The sequence below is a fragment of the Myripristis murdjan genome, chromosome 2 (genome assembly GCF_902150065.1).
Source record: "Myripristis murdjan chromosome 2, fMyrMur1.1, whole genome shotgun sequence".
In the NCBI taxonomy this organism is placed as follows: domain Eukaryota; kingdom Metazoa; phylum Chordata; class Actinopteri; order Holocentriformes; family Holocentridae; genus Myripristis; species Myripristis murdjan.
Genome location: NC_043981.1, coordinates 6456346 through 6477044, shown reverse-complemented (window position 1 = coordinate 6477044; position 20699 = coordinate 6456346). Strand labels below are relative to the sequence as shown.

Below are 20699 nucleotides of genomic sequence, written 5' to 3'. Positions count from 1 at the left end.
CAGTAACCCCCCGAACTGTACCCCAAACGTTGCTTGAGCACCCACACACACACACACACACATGCACATGAAGATGGACATCCCACATTGAGACAAGGAAATATACATGGCACACAGTGGACATAAACACATGCAGAAAGCCATCCCACATGGACACGCACATAGGACACACAGACAGAATTACACACAGATCCTCACACACACACACACACACACACACACGCACTCCCTGATAACATTGCACTGCAGCTTTTTCTTTTATGGGAGACAGCAATGCGGGCACAACAGCAAGATGCAGTGGTCTCTAATTAATTTAGAATCCTCTGTGGATCATGGGAGGGTATCAGGGGGGTTGGAGTCTTCGAGTAATTCAGCCTGGATGAATAACATTAACATCTAATGCTGTCCAATTATAGAGACAAGCCTCATTCTGGGCTGCACTGCAACTGTAATACAATTTTAGAGCAGCATACAATGAAAATATGACTGGCTATATAGGGAAGGGAGAGTGTGTGCTCTATGCTGCAGAGCAAACTATGTTATAGTGCTATGCAGGATTACTGAGGTCCAACAAGCAGAGAGTAGACTATGTGTTCGGTATCTGCTTGAAAACAGTGTCCCCTATCTCTGAGTTTTCATGAAATGCACTACATTTAGCGTATTGAAATCAATATCACCCGAAGGTCCATTCAATCTCCAAGCAGGGCGGCTTTATATGTAGCTGATGATAAATGTTTTCATATCTAGATTGGATTCCTCTTATCAACCAGGAAATGAAACCAGCCTGATCTGTAACAGAGGTCAAATTTAATCCTGAAACACACAATCTGCGTTTTTTTTTTTTTTTTCCTTCACCCCCCCAGTTTTATATGGCTCAATGCACTGGTGCAAAATCAAACCCAGGCCATTTTATAGATTACATGTCCTTTTCCATTTGATATTACATTTTCCGACTGGTGTATTGTTTGATACCTAAGGCTTTGTTGGGGCTGCTGCTGTCGGGTTTGTTCAGGAAAAGGTTGCCCTCCGCTGGAAAATGAGGGTACTACACAATCACGCACAGGCAAACCAGAGGATTATCTCCTGCATTGCTGGATTAACTTCAGCAAATGTTCTCACAGCATATTTTTGTCGCACGTCATCTCAGTGTTGACTTAGAGACATCTTCCCAGGCTTTTGTTCGAGGCGTGTTGCTTTTGCAGTTGCAGCCGAGGCCTAGAGAGTATGCTTTCAATTAGCATGCTCACTATCACAAAGACAAAGCCAACTGCCATGAAGTAGTTGCAGACAATAAATATTTCAAATGTGAAACAGTGTAAAATACTACCAGGGCTTTCTGGCCACATAAAGATATGGTAATGTTTGATTTAATGGCCCTAAGTCTTGTTAAATTGCTGAAATTATATATTGAACAAAGGCAATAGAAGGCTTTAACTCCAATATAGGCCATAAATTCTGTGTTGTTATTGAGCTTCTTGGCAAGGCTCTGTCAGCAGACATATAGCGGTCGGTGGTTTATGCCTGGGGTGTTAGTTAGGCCATGTGGGCAACAAAAAGTGAGGCCAAAGCTACTGTTTCCTTTGTGAAAATCCAGGCCAACCCGCCGAACAATACCGTATACATAAATACATTCAAGGCTGCAAGAAAAGGTCTTTGTGTTAATTTGCATAGGGGTGAAATGCACCAAAATATTGAATGCTGGTGGTTGTGCTGTTAATTGGTAGGCCTTTTCCCCCCGTGCTTCTTCCATTAAAACATATTTCCATGCTTTAATTCTCAAAGAAATGCTAGCATAAATTCAAGGCAGGAATAAATGGTTGAAGTGTTTTCTTTTGACTCTGCCAAGTAAGTGAATATTGGAAATAATTACGGTTGCAGTAAGGTAAATGGAGCCGAGATAATGATCATTCTTGCTGGACAAGTTGAAATTAAAAGAAATCCATGCAGTTCAGTCGCTGCTTCTCCTGCTCTTGTTGGCATCACTGGCCCAGTTTCCATAAAGAGAGAAGACGAAGAAGAGCCAGGAACTAGTCTGGTTCTGGTCCAGATGTATAGGTCCAGATCTTGGCAGTAGGATGTGGTACTTTATGCTTCTGTAGTGTTGGATTTACAGCAGCCATTACCTCTGACAGGGGAGCCTCCCCGTTGCGTAAAGAGCCGCTCCACATAGTAGCCGTGGATTTATGGCCACAGCGAGGACCAGAACTGGTTTTAATGGTGACTTGGGTTTAATGTTCTCTCTCCCCAACTGCTTCACGGACTCAAAAACTGCTTTTGCTACGGATTCTGTGCCAAGTCACAGTATAGTGAAACATGATTGTTTATTGGTTGCCTTCAACACGATATGGTCACAATTAAAAAAAAAAAAAAAAAAACAAGAACAAATTTTTAAAACTGTGTATTTTGCTGAAGTCAGACAATTTTCTTTGCAGTTTCATTTTTTTTGTTGTGTTAGTCAAGTTTCTCCCTTTTGTGGTGTATTTTTGTCAGTGTGTTGTCATGTGTTGCTGAAATAATAATCAGTAAGGTAACTCAGGCTTGTTTTGTTCAATACACAAAGTGAAGGCATGGATTTTAATACAACCTCTCTGTGAAATGGTGAGCCTTATCTTTTTCCCCACTAGATGTCGCTGCAATTCTTGCCTGTGAAACTAGCACCTCAGCAACAATATTGCCTCATACAGAGTAACGCTGTATAGTGATTTGTGCATCATATAGAGAGGAAGAACTAACAGTGAGAGGTAGAATGAGAAGGATCCACTTTCGGAGACAAAAGATATTATCATATTGTCTTATGAACACTGGAGGTTTCATTGTTTAATCGAACCCTTTTCTCCGCACCCCAGGCAGACATGTGTATAAATATTATGACAGTCAGATATGCTGATCTTACATTTTGAAGCAATTAATGATGAGGCTATAACATCGCAACTGACCAGCAGGATATTCAACTGGATTTGCAGCTGCAGAGTGACTCATCTCCTCACAGACAGTATCGCAGTCATAAAGACTTAACACTTCAGCTTTTTGGGAGAAAAATGTGTATTTTTGTTGTTAGCTGAACAAATAATATGAAGTGCACTTCACGCTCAAATCTCTTATGCAGCAATAACCGCGTCTTGCTTTGCTCAAGAAGCATTTTTCCCTTTCGATGACAGTCAGCATCTCTAAGCATGAGCCAATTTCAGGTTATTTCGCAATCATGTAATTTTCAGCTGAAGTCCTTGACAAGGTAGTGACAGATAGTTGATCACCTAAACCTACGGATAAGAAAATGGAGCCAATTGCTTTGTCATAAATTGTCAAGGCGGCGTATGCCAGGCTTTGGCGAGAGCTTGTGTGAGAGTAAAGTGAATGATCCTTGCTCATTTGCTCTGTCAGCTAAAATCCCCAGGCTGGTAGCAGTTGCTCAAACCTCCTCTACAACTTTGTCACAAAAAAACTCATTCGCAATCCCCAAACTGCCCCTCAAGGAATAAGTCTGCCAGCACAGGGCCGGAGTCTTTGAAGTTGAGTTTGAGGCGAGGACAGCTCTCTTTGGGGGCAGACGAGGCCATTGGGCAGAGAAGAATCCAATTAAAGACGTAAAAAAAAAAAAAAAAAGCTTTCATTTCAGAAGTCTCTCCGGTTAAAACGGACTGATAAAAATTGTTATGCTAGGTTAACTGATCTGTTGAGACCTTATGCACCGTTTACTTTTAAAGTTCATCACCGTTATCAAGGATGGAAGGGTTAACCTATACAAAACCATGCTTTGCAGAAGTCAAATTTCATGCCCATAGTGCGGCTGGAAACCCATAATACTTTGCTGCAGCACAGCTCTAAAATGAAGTAAAAGCAAGAGTTCAAGGCCAGAGAAAGCAGGCTGATGTTGCTTACTCCAGAATGGTGCTGTAAGGTATTCAGAATAAATTTTGTCCAATAGCAGCAGCTTTACGTTCTGAATTCAAAATCCAGCCGTAGCCAACTGTCAAGGGAAGTCAAATTCACCCATAAAGCGCCTCGAACAAAACAACTTCATCATGAACTTACCAAGCAACAAGAGGCACGCTGAAAATATGCAAAACAAGACAAAACATATCAGTTTGTGTCTGTGGGAGGGCAAAGATATTTCGTTGTTCACAGTTACGATACCGATGTCTCCTGTGAGCGTTTCCAAGTCACGGCTCACTCTCAAAGAAAAGTCTGAACGCTTAGAGACTGCGATGCCCTTCCACCAGACATTCATATTCACAACCTAATACTCTACACAGCAATGAAATTAAGTGAAAACGAGGTGCGGAGCAAAAGTTCTGGGTATGCGAGACGAGGCTTCCTCTCCGTGATGTTGTTTGGCATTTAGTATTAACTTTTTCGCCACGTAGTGACAGAGGAAAGGGAAGAGTCATTATTAACATTTCAAAGTAACGACAAACTTCTGAAAATGATACCAATCTGGAATTTGAAATGTCACCACGCTCTTAATCTCTCATTCACATTCATTCTGAAGTGCATGAGAAAAAAAAAAATAATGACAAAGGATTATCCCTTTTATTTTTTTTTCAGCGGGGCCAGTGTGTCCGCTGAAGCCTGTGTTGGATGAAAGTGGAAAGGGGGGGTTGGGAGCCAGTGTGTTGTTTCCATATTTGCTCCAACATGAGGTCAGAGGTCAGGGTCAGCTATAGAACAGCAGCCTTGGTAGAGGATCAGCGATGTGCTAAAGGGCCCCACAGCTGTATGGATGGCTTGTGGGTGGATAGATACATAGCTTGAACTAGGGCAAGGCGGTATCGACCAATCGGCCTTGTTAAACTAGAAATTGTTGGGGATTTTCAATGTCCAAATGTTGGGTTAGGGTTAGGGTTAGGGTTAGCCTGAATGTTGTCTTTTCCTGGTTTTAAAGGTTGTATTACACTTATTAAGTACCAGACGGTTCTAGCAGTTCAATTATTTGCCTCTACCTGCTTGGTCACCATATCCACACTGATTGTTTGCCATCAATCTCTTGTGTGTAAATATCTTATGAAAGAAACAATAATCTTCCCTACAATATCACCACAGCTTCGATATTGAGGTATTCCATCAACGCTATCACGATGTTTGATTTCGCCCGTATTGCACGGCTGTTTTGTCTAGTTTGAACCCAACTTGTCTGCTTGAATTGAGATCTTTGGCGACCTTGTTTGCGGCTGTGCGGACCGAGAGGTAATAAACCATCCTTTTATCTCTGTGTTTTCCGCAGCGAGAAAAGCTGATCCACGAGCTAGAGGAAGAGCGACGCCTGCGACTGGACAGCGAGAAGCGTCTCCGGGAGGTGACAGAGGAGTCGGAGCTGGGACGGGCGCAGATGGTATCACTGCAGCAGCACTTCTCCAGGTACACCGTCTTCAACCAGGACATGATTCCCCTTGTTTTCCCTCACACTGATTGCTTCCGACCAAAATCTCATCCAATGCTTTATCATATAACTACTTAAACCTTGCTGGCCAGTGCGATAAACATTTCAAAATTCAATCTGAAAACCCTCAAAGCATGTCTTTTCCAACAGCTGATTGCTCATATTGAAATGAGATACAGCACGTTGGTGAAAACAAGCCGTACTTCTGCAGTTTTGAGTCAGCCTACGTGTATGATTTCATTGTTTACTCTTTGGAGGATGGGTGCAACTGCCTGTCTGTGTAAAAAGCTGTGAATTGAATAGTTATCCAGGCACTGAAAATCAAAACTGAAAATTCAGTATTTGCATGTCTCATCATCGTGAGTCAACACGATGATGCAGACCTGATTCTTTGACTTTCCAACACGCATATGCTTCATCAGACAAGACATTTAATTTTTTTTTTTTTCAAAAGTATCAGTAATCTGATTGCTCTTTGAAGTAACTGTAATTGATTTTCCGGACAGCCGTTTCGTTCAATCAGCAGCTTGTCTTTGAAACCTACATTTCCCACTTGTGCACCTCGAGTAGCTCATTGATATTTCCCTCGGTCACTTGACCTTGTCAACAGTGGGAGATGAGCTTAAACATCTCTTCAGCTTTGAAAGGGAGGCGATATAGAGCATGAAGTGTTCAAACAATGCTCTCGTCGTATCTTTAGTGACCTCTGCTTCATGAACTTGTCCTCCATCTCACGGCCACTGAGGTGTGACAGCGCGGCACGGCGAATCAAGAGTATGCAACCGCCATTTCTGAGCTGAATTGATGCCATAATTAGGCGATAGGTATTCACTGCTTCACTTATGCAAAAAGTCCCGAGGATTTCACATTGACTGCTTATCTTCTCATTAAGTTGGTGGAGAAAATCCTGCACATTTTAATAGTCCCAGAGTTATAGTGCAGATGAGGTCAGAGTCACCGCCAGGGGAAGAGTAAAATATTTAAGAGCCATTACAAAGATTTATCACATATTTAAAATGTGCCAATGATGTTGCAGAATTAAACTCAGCAGTGTTCCCCATTTAAAGTTGCTCAGTTTTAGTTTTCTCAAGCAATGTTCTACTGTTGGCCACAGCGCGGCGACCACAGAGGTTCGGTGCCTTGCTCAAGGGTATTTCAACAGGAGCGACAAGTGTTTTCCGTTCGCCTTCCCTCTCAAGGCTTCGACCGCTGCTGTGTGTCAGCACTGCGCCACATAGGATATGACCTGTGAAATGACATTTTACAGGCAGTTTCCAAATGGTGTAGCATGATGTCCTGTTGAGTCAGGGATATATAAATCAACAAGAAATCCAGTGAAAGATTGTCGGGACCAATTTTATATTTTAAACATAGCCGGCTGCACCATCTTCCCTTGGTTTTTATTTTCTGGGATTGATGGTTAGACACAGGAATCTCCCTGTCTGACCTGTGTGTAGACTTATCATATTTCCTCACACACCTAGACAGGGACAGTTCCATTATGTGGGCAGATACACTCTCGGTCTAGTAAGACTCTTAAAGGCGGCAGCTGTAGTGGTGAATTAGTAGATAGGGAGGCAATGCGAGAGTTGATGCCTTGCAGCCAGGGCAAAAAGAAAGTAGCGGAATTCTATTAGGAGAGAAATATAAAGCTTATCCCTGATTGGGTCTTGCACCGGTCCCCATGGAGACAGATGAATCTGTCGCCATGGCAAGGGTAGCCCAGATGGATGGGTTCTCATTGGATGCCAGACGCCTGTTGGTGCTATATCCAGACCGGGGCTCAGCAATATAGACAAAGATTCCATTACCCCCCCCCACCCCAAAAAAAAGTGCTTATCGAACAGAAATGTTTGCCCAAGCCCGCCACCTCACTCAACTGTTGTCATTCCCCCAGTGTCGCTCATTGTCATCATGCTGGATTGCTGCAATTTCGGTACACTGCACCATCAATGGGCTTGTGACTCCTGAGGGAGCACGAGACTCAGCCGCCTGCTTTCCACAGCGCTTACAAAGACGTCTCCCTCTGCCTCCATCCAGACGAGCTAAAAGGATTTCAGTCTCACTGTCTTGCTGAAGTCTTAATCTTTGCTTAAGCACGTGCTTATCTGAATGGGAATGAGCGAGCGAGCGTGCGTCCGTTTGTTTGTTTGCAAGCCCCCGTGTGCGGTGTCAGCGTGTGTGCATCGTGTATTTACTCGTACCTGGCCCTTCGGCGGATTAACACGATTACATGGCAGCCAATAATCGGTGGCGTTGTGCCCTGGTGGCAGATGGGACATCAGTGTGGTCACTTTAATTAGGGACTTACAAGCCAGCAAAACAACAAAAAAAAAAAAACAGGAAAAAAAAACTCGGTCACCAGGCTATTCAGAATGTCTTCCCGGTGAACCTTTGCCCCAGTTGTGTCTGCTTGCTCGGTTCGGCTTATGGAAGAGCCTCCCACGCCCAAGCACATGCTCCGACGCTTACATGCACGCATTCTAATCATACGCACGCACACCCCGCGTCAACTCACCGGCCCTCAGTCTTCAATTATTTGCATTTCTGTCGTTTGTGTTTTCCCGGACCTTCATCTGCATCGTCTGATTGATTCAGGCCTGTTATTTGTCTCGCATTAGGGGAATAGAAACCTCAGTCCATCAATGTGTGTTTCGAGATAATACCCGCAAATCATGTTAAGTGGACATCCAATCTTTTAAATAGACTGGGATCTGTTTGACCTGCGGCGGTAATTGATTTGCGTATTACTAATTAAATGAGCCTGCGTCTTGAATGATGACATTGGAGGTGAAAAAAAAAAAGACGAGGCACGGATGTATCTGCGCGAGCGATGAAAGCCAGCCAAACGGTATAGCGCAGACATCAAACGCCGCGCAAATGAGCCTGTTAAAGGGATATTTCAAACCTTGACGGAAACACGGTTCAGTCACATTTGGCTAAATGCCCTTTTTTTTTTGAGGCTGCTGCTGTTATGATGCGGCGCGCAGGGGGTGCAGATGTGTTCTGTGATGATATGCGAGAAAAGTAATGAGCTGCTTGTTGGAGTAGGTCTTTGTAGTGTCACACACAAGCGCACAAGAAAGGAGATGCGCACACACACACACCTAGTGAAAAGATCAGACAGCCGCTACCGGAGTCAGACGAACTCCAGGGAATCACAGGTTCTTTCAGCCTGTGTTTGAGTGAATGTAAGAAAGAGAGTGTGTGTGTGCCTCTGTGCTGCCCTGTAACGCTTACACCCTGGCAGGGATTGAATGTAGGGCAGGAACTCGATCAAAACAATTGCCAAAACTGGGACGTCTGGCTACTTTCACCCTTCCTCAACAACCACAAAAAAAAAAAAAGCTTTCCTGTGTTTTCACTGCTGCACCCAGATCACAAAGTCTGCATTCCTCAAGTGACTGGCCACTTACTCCAAGCTCCAGACATAGGTACACACACACCTATATCCCCTCCTCCATACACACACACACACACACACACACCCTCCCCCAACCAGCTGGGCTCTTAGCCTGGTGTGGGTCACATGCCCAACCCCTCCTGTCTTGGGTCAACCCCCCCTTCTCTCCCCAGGGCTTCAGCACCACAATCGCAGCCCACCGTCATTAAACTCCTTCGGATTAGTGGGAGACTCCAGCCTCACAGCCTCGCAGCCTCGCAGGCGTCTCAGCCCACCCGGGACATCCCGGCACTCCATATGAGCGAGACAATTGAAAGGCATGAGAGCGCAGAATGGCAGAGAGTGGGAAAAGAAAAGCGCAGGGAGACAAACAGGAAATTTCGTCCTTCAACAGGTGGCTGAAGGTAAACAGAAAGTGAAAGAGTGAATGATAGAGGCAGACACACGGGACGAAAAAGTACCAAAGTGAGGATTTGGACTTCCAAACTCTCCAAAGAGACTCGGAGGCCTTGGCCGCATCACCGCCCCTCCGCTTCCTTCCGTCTGTTTCCACTGTCAGACAAAATGACCAGTGGGCAGGCGGGACTGCAGCGGCCACCGGGGGCCCCAAGTTAGTCTCTGGCCTGAAGATGAGGGAGGCAGCTCTAAGGTAAATGAGCAGAACAGCAATCGTTTGGCGACTTGTGATTTTGTCCATGCACGGAACGTTCGGCGCCAACAGTTTTGTCCAGATCGGTCTTTTGTAGACGGTGGCAATTTGTTTTAGTTTCGCCCCGCCGCGTTTTGTTTTGCCGTCCATGCTCATCCTCTTAAAGAGTTTAAACGGTCTTTATTTGAATCATCCCCCCTCTGTCTGCTGCAGAGATTAGACACATCTAGAAAGGAAAAGGAGAGGCCCTTTTGTTGCCTTGTGCTCTCACTCTATCTTGGAGTTTGAGTTGTGCTTGCTCTTTCTGTTATTTTTATTATCACAAAGTTTATTCTGCCGTTTTTTTAGTGTCGTATTCAATGTTCAAATCTTTTTTCATCAAACAAGGTAAAAAAAAATCTGCCAATGGGATGAGATAGTCCCACTCGCTTCCAATGCTAATCAAGTTTTTTTCCAGAATTTTCTTCAATCAAGTGTCATTTTCTTGATACGAGTGTTAAATCTGCCTTATTTCAACACATTTATTCTTGTTACCAGAAAAACTCCTGCGACAGGTGACACTGCGCTGGAAACAAGTGGAATCACCTCATCCCACTTGCAGATATTTTTTTTTCACTCGTTCTAAGGTTTTACAACTGAAAATGAGACTAAATGGCCTTGAAGAGGATTTTTGCAGCGCGTCCCTTGTTCTCTGCAAAGAACTTTGAGACAGACACATTTGTTAAAGGCGGTTTGTAAATAAATTTGTCTCGACTTCATCTCGCAAGGCGGTCTGTCGTTGCCACCCAGGGCACGTGCGCACTCATTGGCTAAACTAAGCCGCTCACCGCCGACCCGGTCCACTTGACTTTGAATCATCGCTGCCTTGAAGGGCTCTCTTCATGGCAGGATATGGGAGACTTACGGCTAGACTAACAACAACAGCAGACGATGACTGGTGCCTGCAGATTTACAGCTCGGCGGTGTATTCTTTCTGCACATTACTCAGTGTGTGAGAACATGTATGCACCGGCGTCTGTGTGTGTGTGTGGACTTGGGTGCACGTGCGCGCGTGTGACGGACAGATGATGTAAACAGGCAGGAATGGCAGTGCTTTTCAAGCCTGGACGTGTTGTTTGGACAGTCATGCTCAGGTTGAGATCTCTCCACGGTCCGCAGAGTAAAGTTTCAGCGCCTTGTGTGTGTGTTCATGTGCTTCTCTCATTAGCACCCCCCCCCTTCTCTGCACAGCTGGACCGGCGAATGCTAATACACTCCGAGATGGAGTGATTGCACTCTGTTTGCAGATCAATGCCCCCTCCTCTAATCACACAGCATCCAGCCACGCCTGGCCTAAGTGTTTTAATTTTGCTGCATTCAAACGGCCTCCCACATGCCGGGCAGGCGGCGGGATCCAGCCGGATGAATCGGGCCCCTGTTCAGCGCGACACATCTGGGGTCATTAACAGGAAGGGGGGAATGTCTTTGAAGCCACTTCCTTGTTCCTGCCCAATGGGGTCGACGACTGTTAAACAGATAATAGGTGTCTGGACTATTTTCAGAGCACCTCGTATTTAGAGGATTTATTGGTCCATTTTGACCCCTCCCTTTAACAACCAAATATGGAGAATTGGGTTTCCAGGGAATTATGTATGATTTCATTTAATTTGGGGTTATTCTGCTATATTGCTTGCGGTTAATTGCCAGCCCAGATGAGCTTGGGCACCACTTGCCCCCTTTGTGAGAAAAGAGGATGCAGTGAATTCAACAAGCGGCACGCTGGGTTTATATGTCAAAGTGCGATCTATTACTTGCTAACTATGTCACAGGGAAATGAGCGCTTGTACGCACACACTCTGCTCACTTCCGCCTCGGATTAAACATGCTGTTTATGATGTTTATAGGCATCTAAACGAGGTCAGATTACAAGCTTTTGCGGAAGTAGGGCATCCATCCTCACATCAGTAGCTTTCCTGTTCTCTCTGGTTTTGCAGCAGTAGCGCTCACTGATTTTAGCCTACAGTCAAACAGCATTGAATAGACACAGTGACCTTATGGTTACAGTATGGATTGGGCACCCTGGTTGACACATATCCTCAGCGAGTTCTTTTTTTTTTTTTTTTTTTTTTTTTTTTTTTTTATTGTGCAATATAAACTAATTCACTGTCAGAAAATACCAGTCAAGTGTACCTTCTTGTGAAATGGGAGAAGGCTCAGTCGTTCAGCTTATTCAAGAGTCATGATCGTGAAGCGTTTGCAAAGGGTGCATAATTGCAGCATAGTGGTTAGCTCATATAAGGGTATTATTTCCATTTGAACACGTTTTAAATAGTGAATTCATAATTTTGTTCACGACCCTTCACCAAAAGAGTTTAGATAAAGGAGTGAATGACTTTTTTGTTGAAGCCACTACCGGGCTAAAATGATTGTGTAATGAAGGAGATTTTATTTGACTAATATCTGATGCCAAGAGCCCCATGTAACCTGTCAGAAAAAAAGAGCAAACTGTTTTGATTTTCTGCACTTTTGGCACTCAGACGTCTGTGTTTCTCAAATGTTGTGGAGGAGAAGGACTTAGATAAATTATTTTGTCCAAAGACCCCAAACGAATCGTCTAAGCCTGCCCTGTTCGGTGAAGGTAATTGAATTGGACTGGTGCTTGATAGGAGTATGGGCATGGACAGAGTGTTGTCAGTGCATGCCTAGTTTTGAGATTTGTTCAAGTGTTTTTTTTTTTGTGTCCTGTTGTTTTCAGTTCATGCTCTTGAAGCCTGACATGTGGTTTTGTGCTGTGAAACCGTAAGCCTGTCTGCCGTGCCTCAGCTGTGTTTGGTTGCGTCCAGAGCAGCTCTCAGCCTTGGTCCAGCTCCTGTATACTGCCATCTCCCATCTCCAGGTCCCAAGTGGTCAAGGGGAGCATTTGCGGGGCAGCTGAGGCTCCTGGTGTGAGTAATGGGCCTCGGGCTGTCATCATGAATAAGGTCTCCCACTGAGGTCTCCGTTTCTGCCTGTCTCTGTCTCTTTCTCGCCTCTCGCTCTCTGCATGTGGACTCCACATGGTTGTGTAATCCGGCGGGGAAATGCATGCAGGGGCTCGATGGTGTGGACCTGCGGCTTCTTCCTCGCTAACTGCTTCCTTTGGCCAGTGGTGAACATGTGGGAAGGCCAGAGTGAATTTGCTCCCTAAGTCCTTCCAAATGTAGTGTGACTGCTGGAGGGATAAAGGAGGAAGAACTTAAGTCTGGAGCTCTCCCTTAAATTTATCCACTTTTCATACTCGTCCTCAGCTGCACCCAGGCGGCAATGACTGATATTTTGAGCAGCTCATTCTGTGAATCAGTATTCACGTTCAAAGTCATTTTGGTAAAATAAAGTTCAACTCTTATGAGGCTTCTGTTGTCAAGGTGAGAGAATAAATGTTTCCCAAAAAGGAAAATCAGATACATTGGAGGCAGGTTTTGTTGTTCATGCATTATTGATATTTGCATTCAGCGCTTTAAGTCAGTATGTTGCATAAAAAAAGTCAATAAGTCATTTTGTCTGAATTCTTAAAAACTGAAGCAAAAAGATACATTTGGATCGAGCTTTCTCTTGGGCACCCTGTGAAGTTTAGGGAGCCCGGTGTCATGGCTTTTGGCCACAAATGTGTGAAATATGACTGTCTAGATGTCTTAAATGCTTCAGCCTTGTGGTCTCTTTTCCTCTGGCATGTGTGTCTCGTTGAAAAGGTCAGAGGTGACCTTCGAGAGTCAGTGGTCATTGAGGTTGAGGACCTTTCGTAATGTGACCCTGCTGTAACATGCGTGACTGACCCGCATGACTTTTACAGCTCAGGACTGTCCTCCAGGCAGTAAACTGGACGCCTTCCACCAAATCTGAGTTTGCCCTCCTTCATTTGGGTCACGTCACTCCCCTTAAAGGAAGGGTCCCCTTTGCATGCTTTCTGTGAGGGGAAAAACACAAACCCAACAACTCCTTAAAGAGGATAAGCATGGCTTAGAGCTGGGTTAAGCTAGGGCAATCAGCCCGGTGGGCGTACATAAGTGGAGATTTACTGGAAAGGAGCCTGAAAAGAAGAATGGAATATTCTAACACCAGCATGGACAGTTTTGCCGGGGCTGGATGAGGTCGGATAAGGCGATTGTAGCCATCCATGTAGTGGTCACGCGAGGGCCCCGATGGCCTCGATTCAGCCGCACAACCAGGTGATTGTTCTCCCTCTCATTTCACCAGCTTTGGGATTTTCCAATTGTTTGCTAGTAAAATCTGATTAGGGGGTCTTGGTTGACCTGAGCCTTTGACAGCGCTGACAGAGTGAGAGTGTCAAAGCAGGGAAAACCTGCAGTGTCACCCCAGATCTCTGGCACCGTCCACCCACTGGTGCATCTTGAAATCACCGTGTTGTTGGGGTGAAACTTTAAGAAATGTGTGTCTTGGATTCAGATCTCGATCACTCCACTGTTAAACTTCATATTACACTCCTCTGCTCCCGTGGCTTTGATGTATTTCTCAATCTGCAACAGACCAATGTGGGTTTTACAATGCTGTTCTCATCTTGGGCATCAATACCAGTTAATGTTGCCAAGTTCTCTGCTATCAAGGGAAATCAACAGAGCACAGAGAGAATTTAAAGATAGCACAGGGTTGTTGCCAAGATCACCCTGGCAGACCAAGTCAGAACCGAGACGAGCTCTCAGATCTCAGGACCGAGACAAGAATAATTAGAAAATCTTTTAAATTTGCTCAGTGATTTGCTGTTTCATGCGAACACCTTGCCATTACAGTGTACACCTCTGGAAGCATTTCATCGCACTCAAACTGATTCAATGTGCATTTGATACAGAGACCGACAGTAGATGACAGCTAAATGGTTGTGGATGTGCAGAATACTAAGAATACTATGTCACCAAAGAAACATGGCTTGATTTTGTTAAATTGCAGTGCATTTCTTTTGAAGAAGAGGGAGAAAATCCAAACTTCCTTACATCTAAAAAATTATTTTGATAAAACTGAATATGCATAGTTGTCCAACTAAAAGCATGGCTGCTTGTCTTTGCTCTTGAAATGCTGACATTAGATTAGATTCAACTTTATTGTCCTCAACCAAATGTAGTTTGTTGGAGATTTGAACTTCTAACCAAATAGTGGCAATGTACAAAAGGCATACTCTCACTTTTTTAGTCAGCATACAGACACAGTGTAGCTTATATACTGCTGCCAAGGAATGCTGGCACCTAACTTAACCAACCGTGGGGGGGGATCTTGCAGAAACTCCCGCCTGGTGCAAGCTGTGAAACATGCAACAGCGAAGGCAGCCATTGGCAGCAAAAAAAGATGATCAAATAAACAAAACAAAGATCCAAACTCACAAAAAAGCTGACGTTAAAGAAAATTTTGGGGGGCGGTGTGACCCGTGTTTATCTACAGCAGCTACAAGACTGCAATAGCACGCAGAGATCTCTCCTCATGCAGCGAGTGCATTGGCCCGGTGCCTCTCTGTTAGCTTTTCTTGCTCGGAAAAGTATTGGTTTTGGTGGATCCCAAAGCCTCTTAAACCCCAGGAGCTAATAAAGACACACGCCTTCTCATCAGACACACACAGATGCACTCGCACGCTGACCGACAAGGCGGGGGATCCCTATCTTTATTTCCACTTCATCCCTACATGCCCATCCCTGATTCCCGTCTGATCTGAGGTTACCAGCCTGCTTGTCTCGCAGCAGGGGCCTTTTTCTTTTGGAGAGGGTTGAACATGGGACATATGGGAAAGTTCTTGCCTGCCAGATCACTGTCTTTGGATAGGCTTGTGTTGGATAATGACACATGGGAGACATGGCAAGTAGAAAATGAGAGCGGGAGATGGGCTGTCAGGCTGACTGTAACCCGGCTGAGAGGCTGACCATGTTCCCTGTCAATCGAGGGGGTAAAAGCACTCAGGCTTGTATTATAACTGCGTGGCCTATTTTAACCCAGAGACCCACATTTGGGCAGTAGTGTCTGGGTCAATTTAGTGCGGTGAGAACAGAGCGCTGGATAGCCATTTGTACGTCTGCACTTATGGAGCTCAGGGACGTCTGTGCCGTTTTTCTGGCGCTATTCAGGAATAATAGTGTCAGTAAAAATGGAGGAAAATTCAAGATGGGGTGAGTTCATAAAAGTTTGTCCTTTGATCTTTTTCAGGTCTGTTGAAGAATTTGTCGCAATTGTAGGCTGCAATGGTGTGAAGCTCATAATGTGAAACAGTTATAAAATGCATTTTCGTTTGAAGTCCAGATGTCATTGAGACTTTTTTTTTTTTGGACAATTTAATAGGCAAAAACCGGCAACAAGGGAAAAAAAAAAAGTTTTTCTTATGTTGCAGCGTGAACAGCGGCGGAGGCTTGTTAACCAGCCAGTGTGAGCCGGCACACAGCGTCTCACCTCTAATGGCTCTGGTGCATCCTGATGATGCATCAAACGCAAATTTATTCACCTCAGCAGCACGCCGCCTCATCAAAGCTTTAGGCAGTCGGTGATTGTGTGCATGTATGGGGAGTTGGTGGTGATGGTGGGTGGGTGGGGGTGCGGGTGGGGGCGGGGGAGGGGGGTTGCGGTGGATCGTCAGACCTCAGGCTGAAAATTGATTGGACCCTTAATTGTATTTCCTGGACTGCTGACGAACAACATGTTTGAAATTCAGGGTGAGCGGTGTGAGGGTCAGGAAAGTCAGAGTTTTCTTTTGCTTCCACATATGCACCCCCCTACAACACACACACACACACACACACACACACACACACACACACACACACACACTCACACACACACTCACTCCATCCCTCCTTTCCTTCCTCCCTCCTTCCTTGAATGATGCTCTCAATAAGAAGTTCGCGAGGACTTTGAGATTAATCACGCCAAACAAGACTGTATGTTTTTTTTTTTATGTTTGTCATCCGAGAGCTATATTCCATCCATCAATAAGCGGTTAATAGTCTCTTTTACATGTAAATAGTTTTCATTTGGCAGAATTTGTGGTAATGACAAATGGCACCGTTTATTTTCTGGGACTTTTTATTTTTCCGGGATACTTTCGTCGTTCTCCTCTCTGCAGCATTTCCCAGTTTGTTTATTCACATGTACACTGCGAATGAAATCATCGCTCACTTATTCCTCTCCCAAGTACTTTTTAAGTAGTTATTATTGCTTCGATTAGCACGGAGAGCAGTGCCGTTTAATAGCATTATGCACCGTTTTGCTGGCATTTGTAATCAGCGCACCATCAAATGTGATTATTTGGGGGTAATTGACCAAAGCATTCTTATTTGTGTTGTTGCACCACATGAGTTACTTGGGAAATGAGATGCGAACTAGTAGCTCAACCAGAACCCTGCGCCCAAGACGGCAAAAGAGCCAAGAATTGCAACACACCTGGTCATAATTGTGCTTTAGAGTTAGTATTATATTTGGAGTGCTATGAAGTTGTTTGCTGTTGACATTTGCTTTCTTAAGTGGTCTTTTCTGTATTTGATGGAAGCACATGAAGATTTCCTGATGGCTAAGGTGTTGTAATACTAATTAAAGAGCAGAGAATATGTAATAATTTGGTTTTTGTTGATGTGCTGGCACGATTGAAAGAATGAATCCAGTTTCTTTCCACATCAAGTCATTCTGGTGACTTAGTCCCACTGCTGAACCGCACAGACTTTAGCTGCTCCATCACCACCATCAAAGGACTATTCCTGGCCAGTGACATGCCATCTGTGACTTGTAGCGGTATGGAGAGCGAGGCAGCTCCAGAGCACCCGGGCTCTGTTTAGAAAGCACAAAGGGTCTCTTTCAGGTTTATAGGTATGCCACAGCCCAGCCACAACACGGGGAAATCAGACGGACAGAGGCATCAAAGCGTTTCCTAGCCATCCTGCCACTTAGCAATGCAAAGGTCACTGGGGTCTCGCCGCTGCCTTGCCTTGCCTTGCCTTGCCTGTTTGCTGGCAGTCTGTCTGGAAGCGAGGCAGGTATGGCTGTGTATGGCCACACCAGCCACGGCGATAAAAGGAAGTGTCATTCGTTTCGTTTTATTTTATGTTAATTGCCTCTTTCTTGGCATGTGTTATTCATGTGTGTGTGTGTGTGTGCCACATCACCAGAATTTTGACTCCATCTGTTGCCTTGTCTAATGATATTTCAGATGCATTTTGGAGTTTCCACCAAACTACACTGCACTTTTTGCCACACTAAAAAGTGAGTTCATGCATTTATCCCGATCTACACCCAGTTACACTTGACTTTTCCAAAAAACATCATCCTAGAGAAGGAGAAAAAAGACCTGAGAGATATACAGTGGGAGTGTCTGTAGCCATCACCTGCTCAAATCCCCTCAGCCCGTCTAGTTGCCATGCTGATCATGGCTGTCGCTTAGTCCTTGACCTGGTGTCAGCATCCCCGGGCTGCTGTGACATGTATGTCATGTCCCCTTCACTCTATAGGTTGTGCTGATTAAGGCCAGCATTTAAAGCGGGAGCCGGAGCAATCTGTCGCCGACCCTGCCTGCCTCTTCGGCTGTTCACTCAGCAGCTAGGGGCCTGATTACAGCCGGCTTTATGGCTCAGGCTGGCCAGATGGTCTGGCTAGCACCGTGCTCCTCTCCCCTGCCTGCCTGCACTCATTCTGATCCAGGACCACAGGCCTGACCCGCAGCCTTGCCGATCAGTGCAGCACTAACTATAAAACAAAGCCTGTAGGAAGCATGCGAAAAGTAAAAGCTTGGGAGGTGAGGTATTTTAAATGTGCGTGGTAAAATGCAAGTTAGTTAAACTCTCAGAAGAAATCCAAATCAACCAACCAATAAACCAATAGCAACTGAAAATTGCCTCAATATTGATAGACAGAATTAAGACACAGGTAGTGGTGCTTAAATGATTAGTTGACTAATTAGTCAGTGCATTAGTCTGGTTTTTGTTTTGTTTGCTTCTCTCAGTTTCTTGCACTAAAATGAAACCTTTGCGTCTTTGGCTGCTTGTGTGATATATATAATCTTAAGTCATTATTTTTGCTGTGTTTTTTGCTTTAGAAAGGACTTTTAGTTTACTTTTAGTAGAGCAAAAGCAATCTCATGCATTTTCTCAATAGACAACACCACAACATAACAAACCAGTAACATTGTAACGAAACAAGTTACTTTTCAGAATAACATAACCCTAACACTGCTGACAGTCATCCATGACTCATGGACTCAGGACTTGAAGAGTTGAGAGGCAGTAGTCCCTGCTGACATGAATAACATGCAACACACAATCCCGATATTAATAGCGTTCATTGTAAATGTCTACCTCATTGTATCATCCATGTCGGCTTTGTCATGAGAACTGCTCCTTTGTCCATTTAACCCCACTGTAAATCAAACCAGGAAGAGCAGAACACGTCTGTGTCATGAAATTCAAATGATGCCTACCTGACAATGGCAAAGCCGTGCTTTTGTCAAAATGTTCCTCTTTTTTTTTTTTTTTTTTTTTTTTTTTTTTTGTTATATCAAAGGCTGGCTATCACCCCCCGTCCGCTGGGAGAGCGCTGAATGTCACCGCGGGTTCTCTTTTCTCATTTCCTTTGTTTTGCGACATCCACGATCCCAGCTGGATCTGAGATCATCTCGTGTAGCTTATCTGCGTCTGCGGTCGTCTTTTTATGACTGAAATAGGAAGTGAATGCATACGGGGTCAAAGTTCAGCCCACAGCTCGCAGGGTAAAGAAGACATGGGAGACTTATTCAGGGGAAAACAGAGAGAGGCGTTTTCATGTGCAGTTTGCTGTCTGTTTTGCATGCGTCTTAAATAAAGGCACAAATTGGTTTGAGTCAGCCAAGCCTTGAAGGTCAAGGTCATTGACTCAGCCCGCGTTTGCCTCTGTGATTGCACTTAATTCATCCCATCATCAGACACACACACACACACACACATACAAACAAAATAAGCTGCTAATACCATGTTTACCCATTCGATACTCTACCCAGTCATTTCCACAAGAGTGTGCTCCGGATCCTGAACTGAGCAGAAGTTGGGATTCAGTCCAAAAAAAATCCCCACTCATCCATCTTGTGTCTCTGGCAGTGATTCAATCCCATTCTCTCCTCATTTTTTACTGTGTGTGTGTGTACAGTATACGAAAAACCACAATGAGTCTGCAGCAAGTGGTGCAATGATCTATTCCGACGCCAAGAGATTATGAAATTACTAAGCAGTTTATGAACACTGATCCAATTTGAGATGTTTATATTGGTATCTGTTAGAAGAATTGATTATATTGATCACTTTCAAGGCACGGATGGGACTGGTTTCAAGATAAATCTCAAACCCATATAGGCCAGATTGCAGCTCGAGGCCCTTGGCGAGCTTCCTTTTGGATGTTGCACCATTTAGATGTGTAACAAGAGACATGTGCACCCTTGTCATCAGGGGTTCTAGACCTACTTTCACCTTTTAATCATTAAAAAAAAACGTTTTATGGATTTCTTTTATACAGTGTCCTTTTATTAAAGTGTAATCAGTGACATTTTCATATAAATCAATGCCAGTATTACAATATAGTGACATAACAGAGCAGTGATTCAGCCTATACCCAGTACATAAAGGCTGTCTGGCAGCTCTTTTTGTCTGCTGCACAAGATGTGGTGCTTTTACATTTTTGATAGAAAAAAAAAAAAAAAAACAAGGAAAAAGACGTCGTGGCCCACGCCGCTTTAATTGACAGGTGATCTCTGGGAAATGCAGTGCAGAAACAGCACAGCACTCATATGACAGGAGAAAAAGAAATAAATGGATCTAGCGGCTCGCCATTTCAACTGTCCTTGACTTACCTTTTATATTTTACTTTTCTTAAAAGTATGCCCGCTGTTAGTGGTTTTGGGTTCCGTTTTTGCATTATGTATGAATGACAGCGCAGCGGCGTTTTGATTGATGGCGTTGCACTGTATCTCGTTTGTGCAGGATGGAAGAGACGGTGCGGTCGCTGCTGCAGAATCAGGGCGTCCTGGAGCAGACTGCTGTGGACACAGTGGACATCATGAAGGCCTACAAGGTAACCCACACTCCCGCCCCCATGTGAACAACCATTCCCAGAATTCATCAGTCTCGGTCACACTTCTCTGGCCCCCGCAAATGGAGGAAGACAACAGGGAGAGTTTAGAAATTCATATTCAGTTAATCCTAATGCTGGAGCTAGATTTAGTTGAAAACATGCCACTATTTCAATTAACTTGCATTTGAAGGTTTTAAATGTATTAAAAAAAAAAAAAACATGTCATAGGGAAAACAATTAGT

The 20699-nt window shown here is 44.4% G+C and overlaps 1 protein-coding gene across 5 annotated transcripts in view; it reads left to right on the top strand.

Moving 5' to 3' along the window:
* Nucleotides 1–20699, top strand: part of LOC115372343 (nck-associated protein 5-like) — a 124079-nt gene that overhangs the window by 52836 nt on the left and 50544 nt on the right. For 4 of the 5 annotated variants that reach the window (XM_030070153.1, XM_030070161.1, XM_030070169.1 and 1 more), the window contains 2 exons: nucleotides 5222–5355; nucleotides 20367–20457. In XM_030070153.1, coding sequence (XP_029926013.1) covers nucleotides 5222–5355; nucleotides 20367–20457 — 225 coding nt within the window. Of the gene's footprint in view, nucleotides 1–5221; nucleotides 5356–9380; nucleotides 9430–20366; nucleotides 20458–20699 lie in introns of those variants that run through there. The other variant, XM_030070179.1, reaches the window with a different exon arrangement.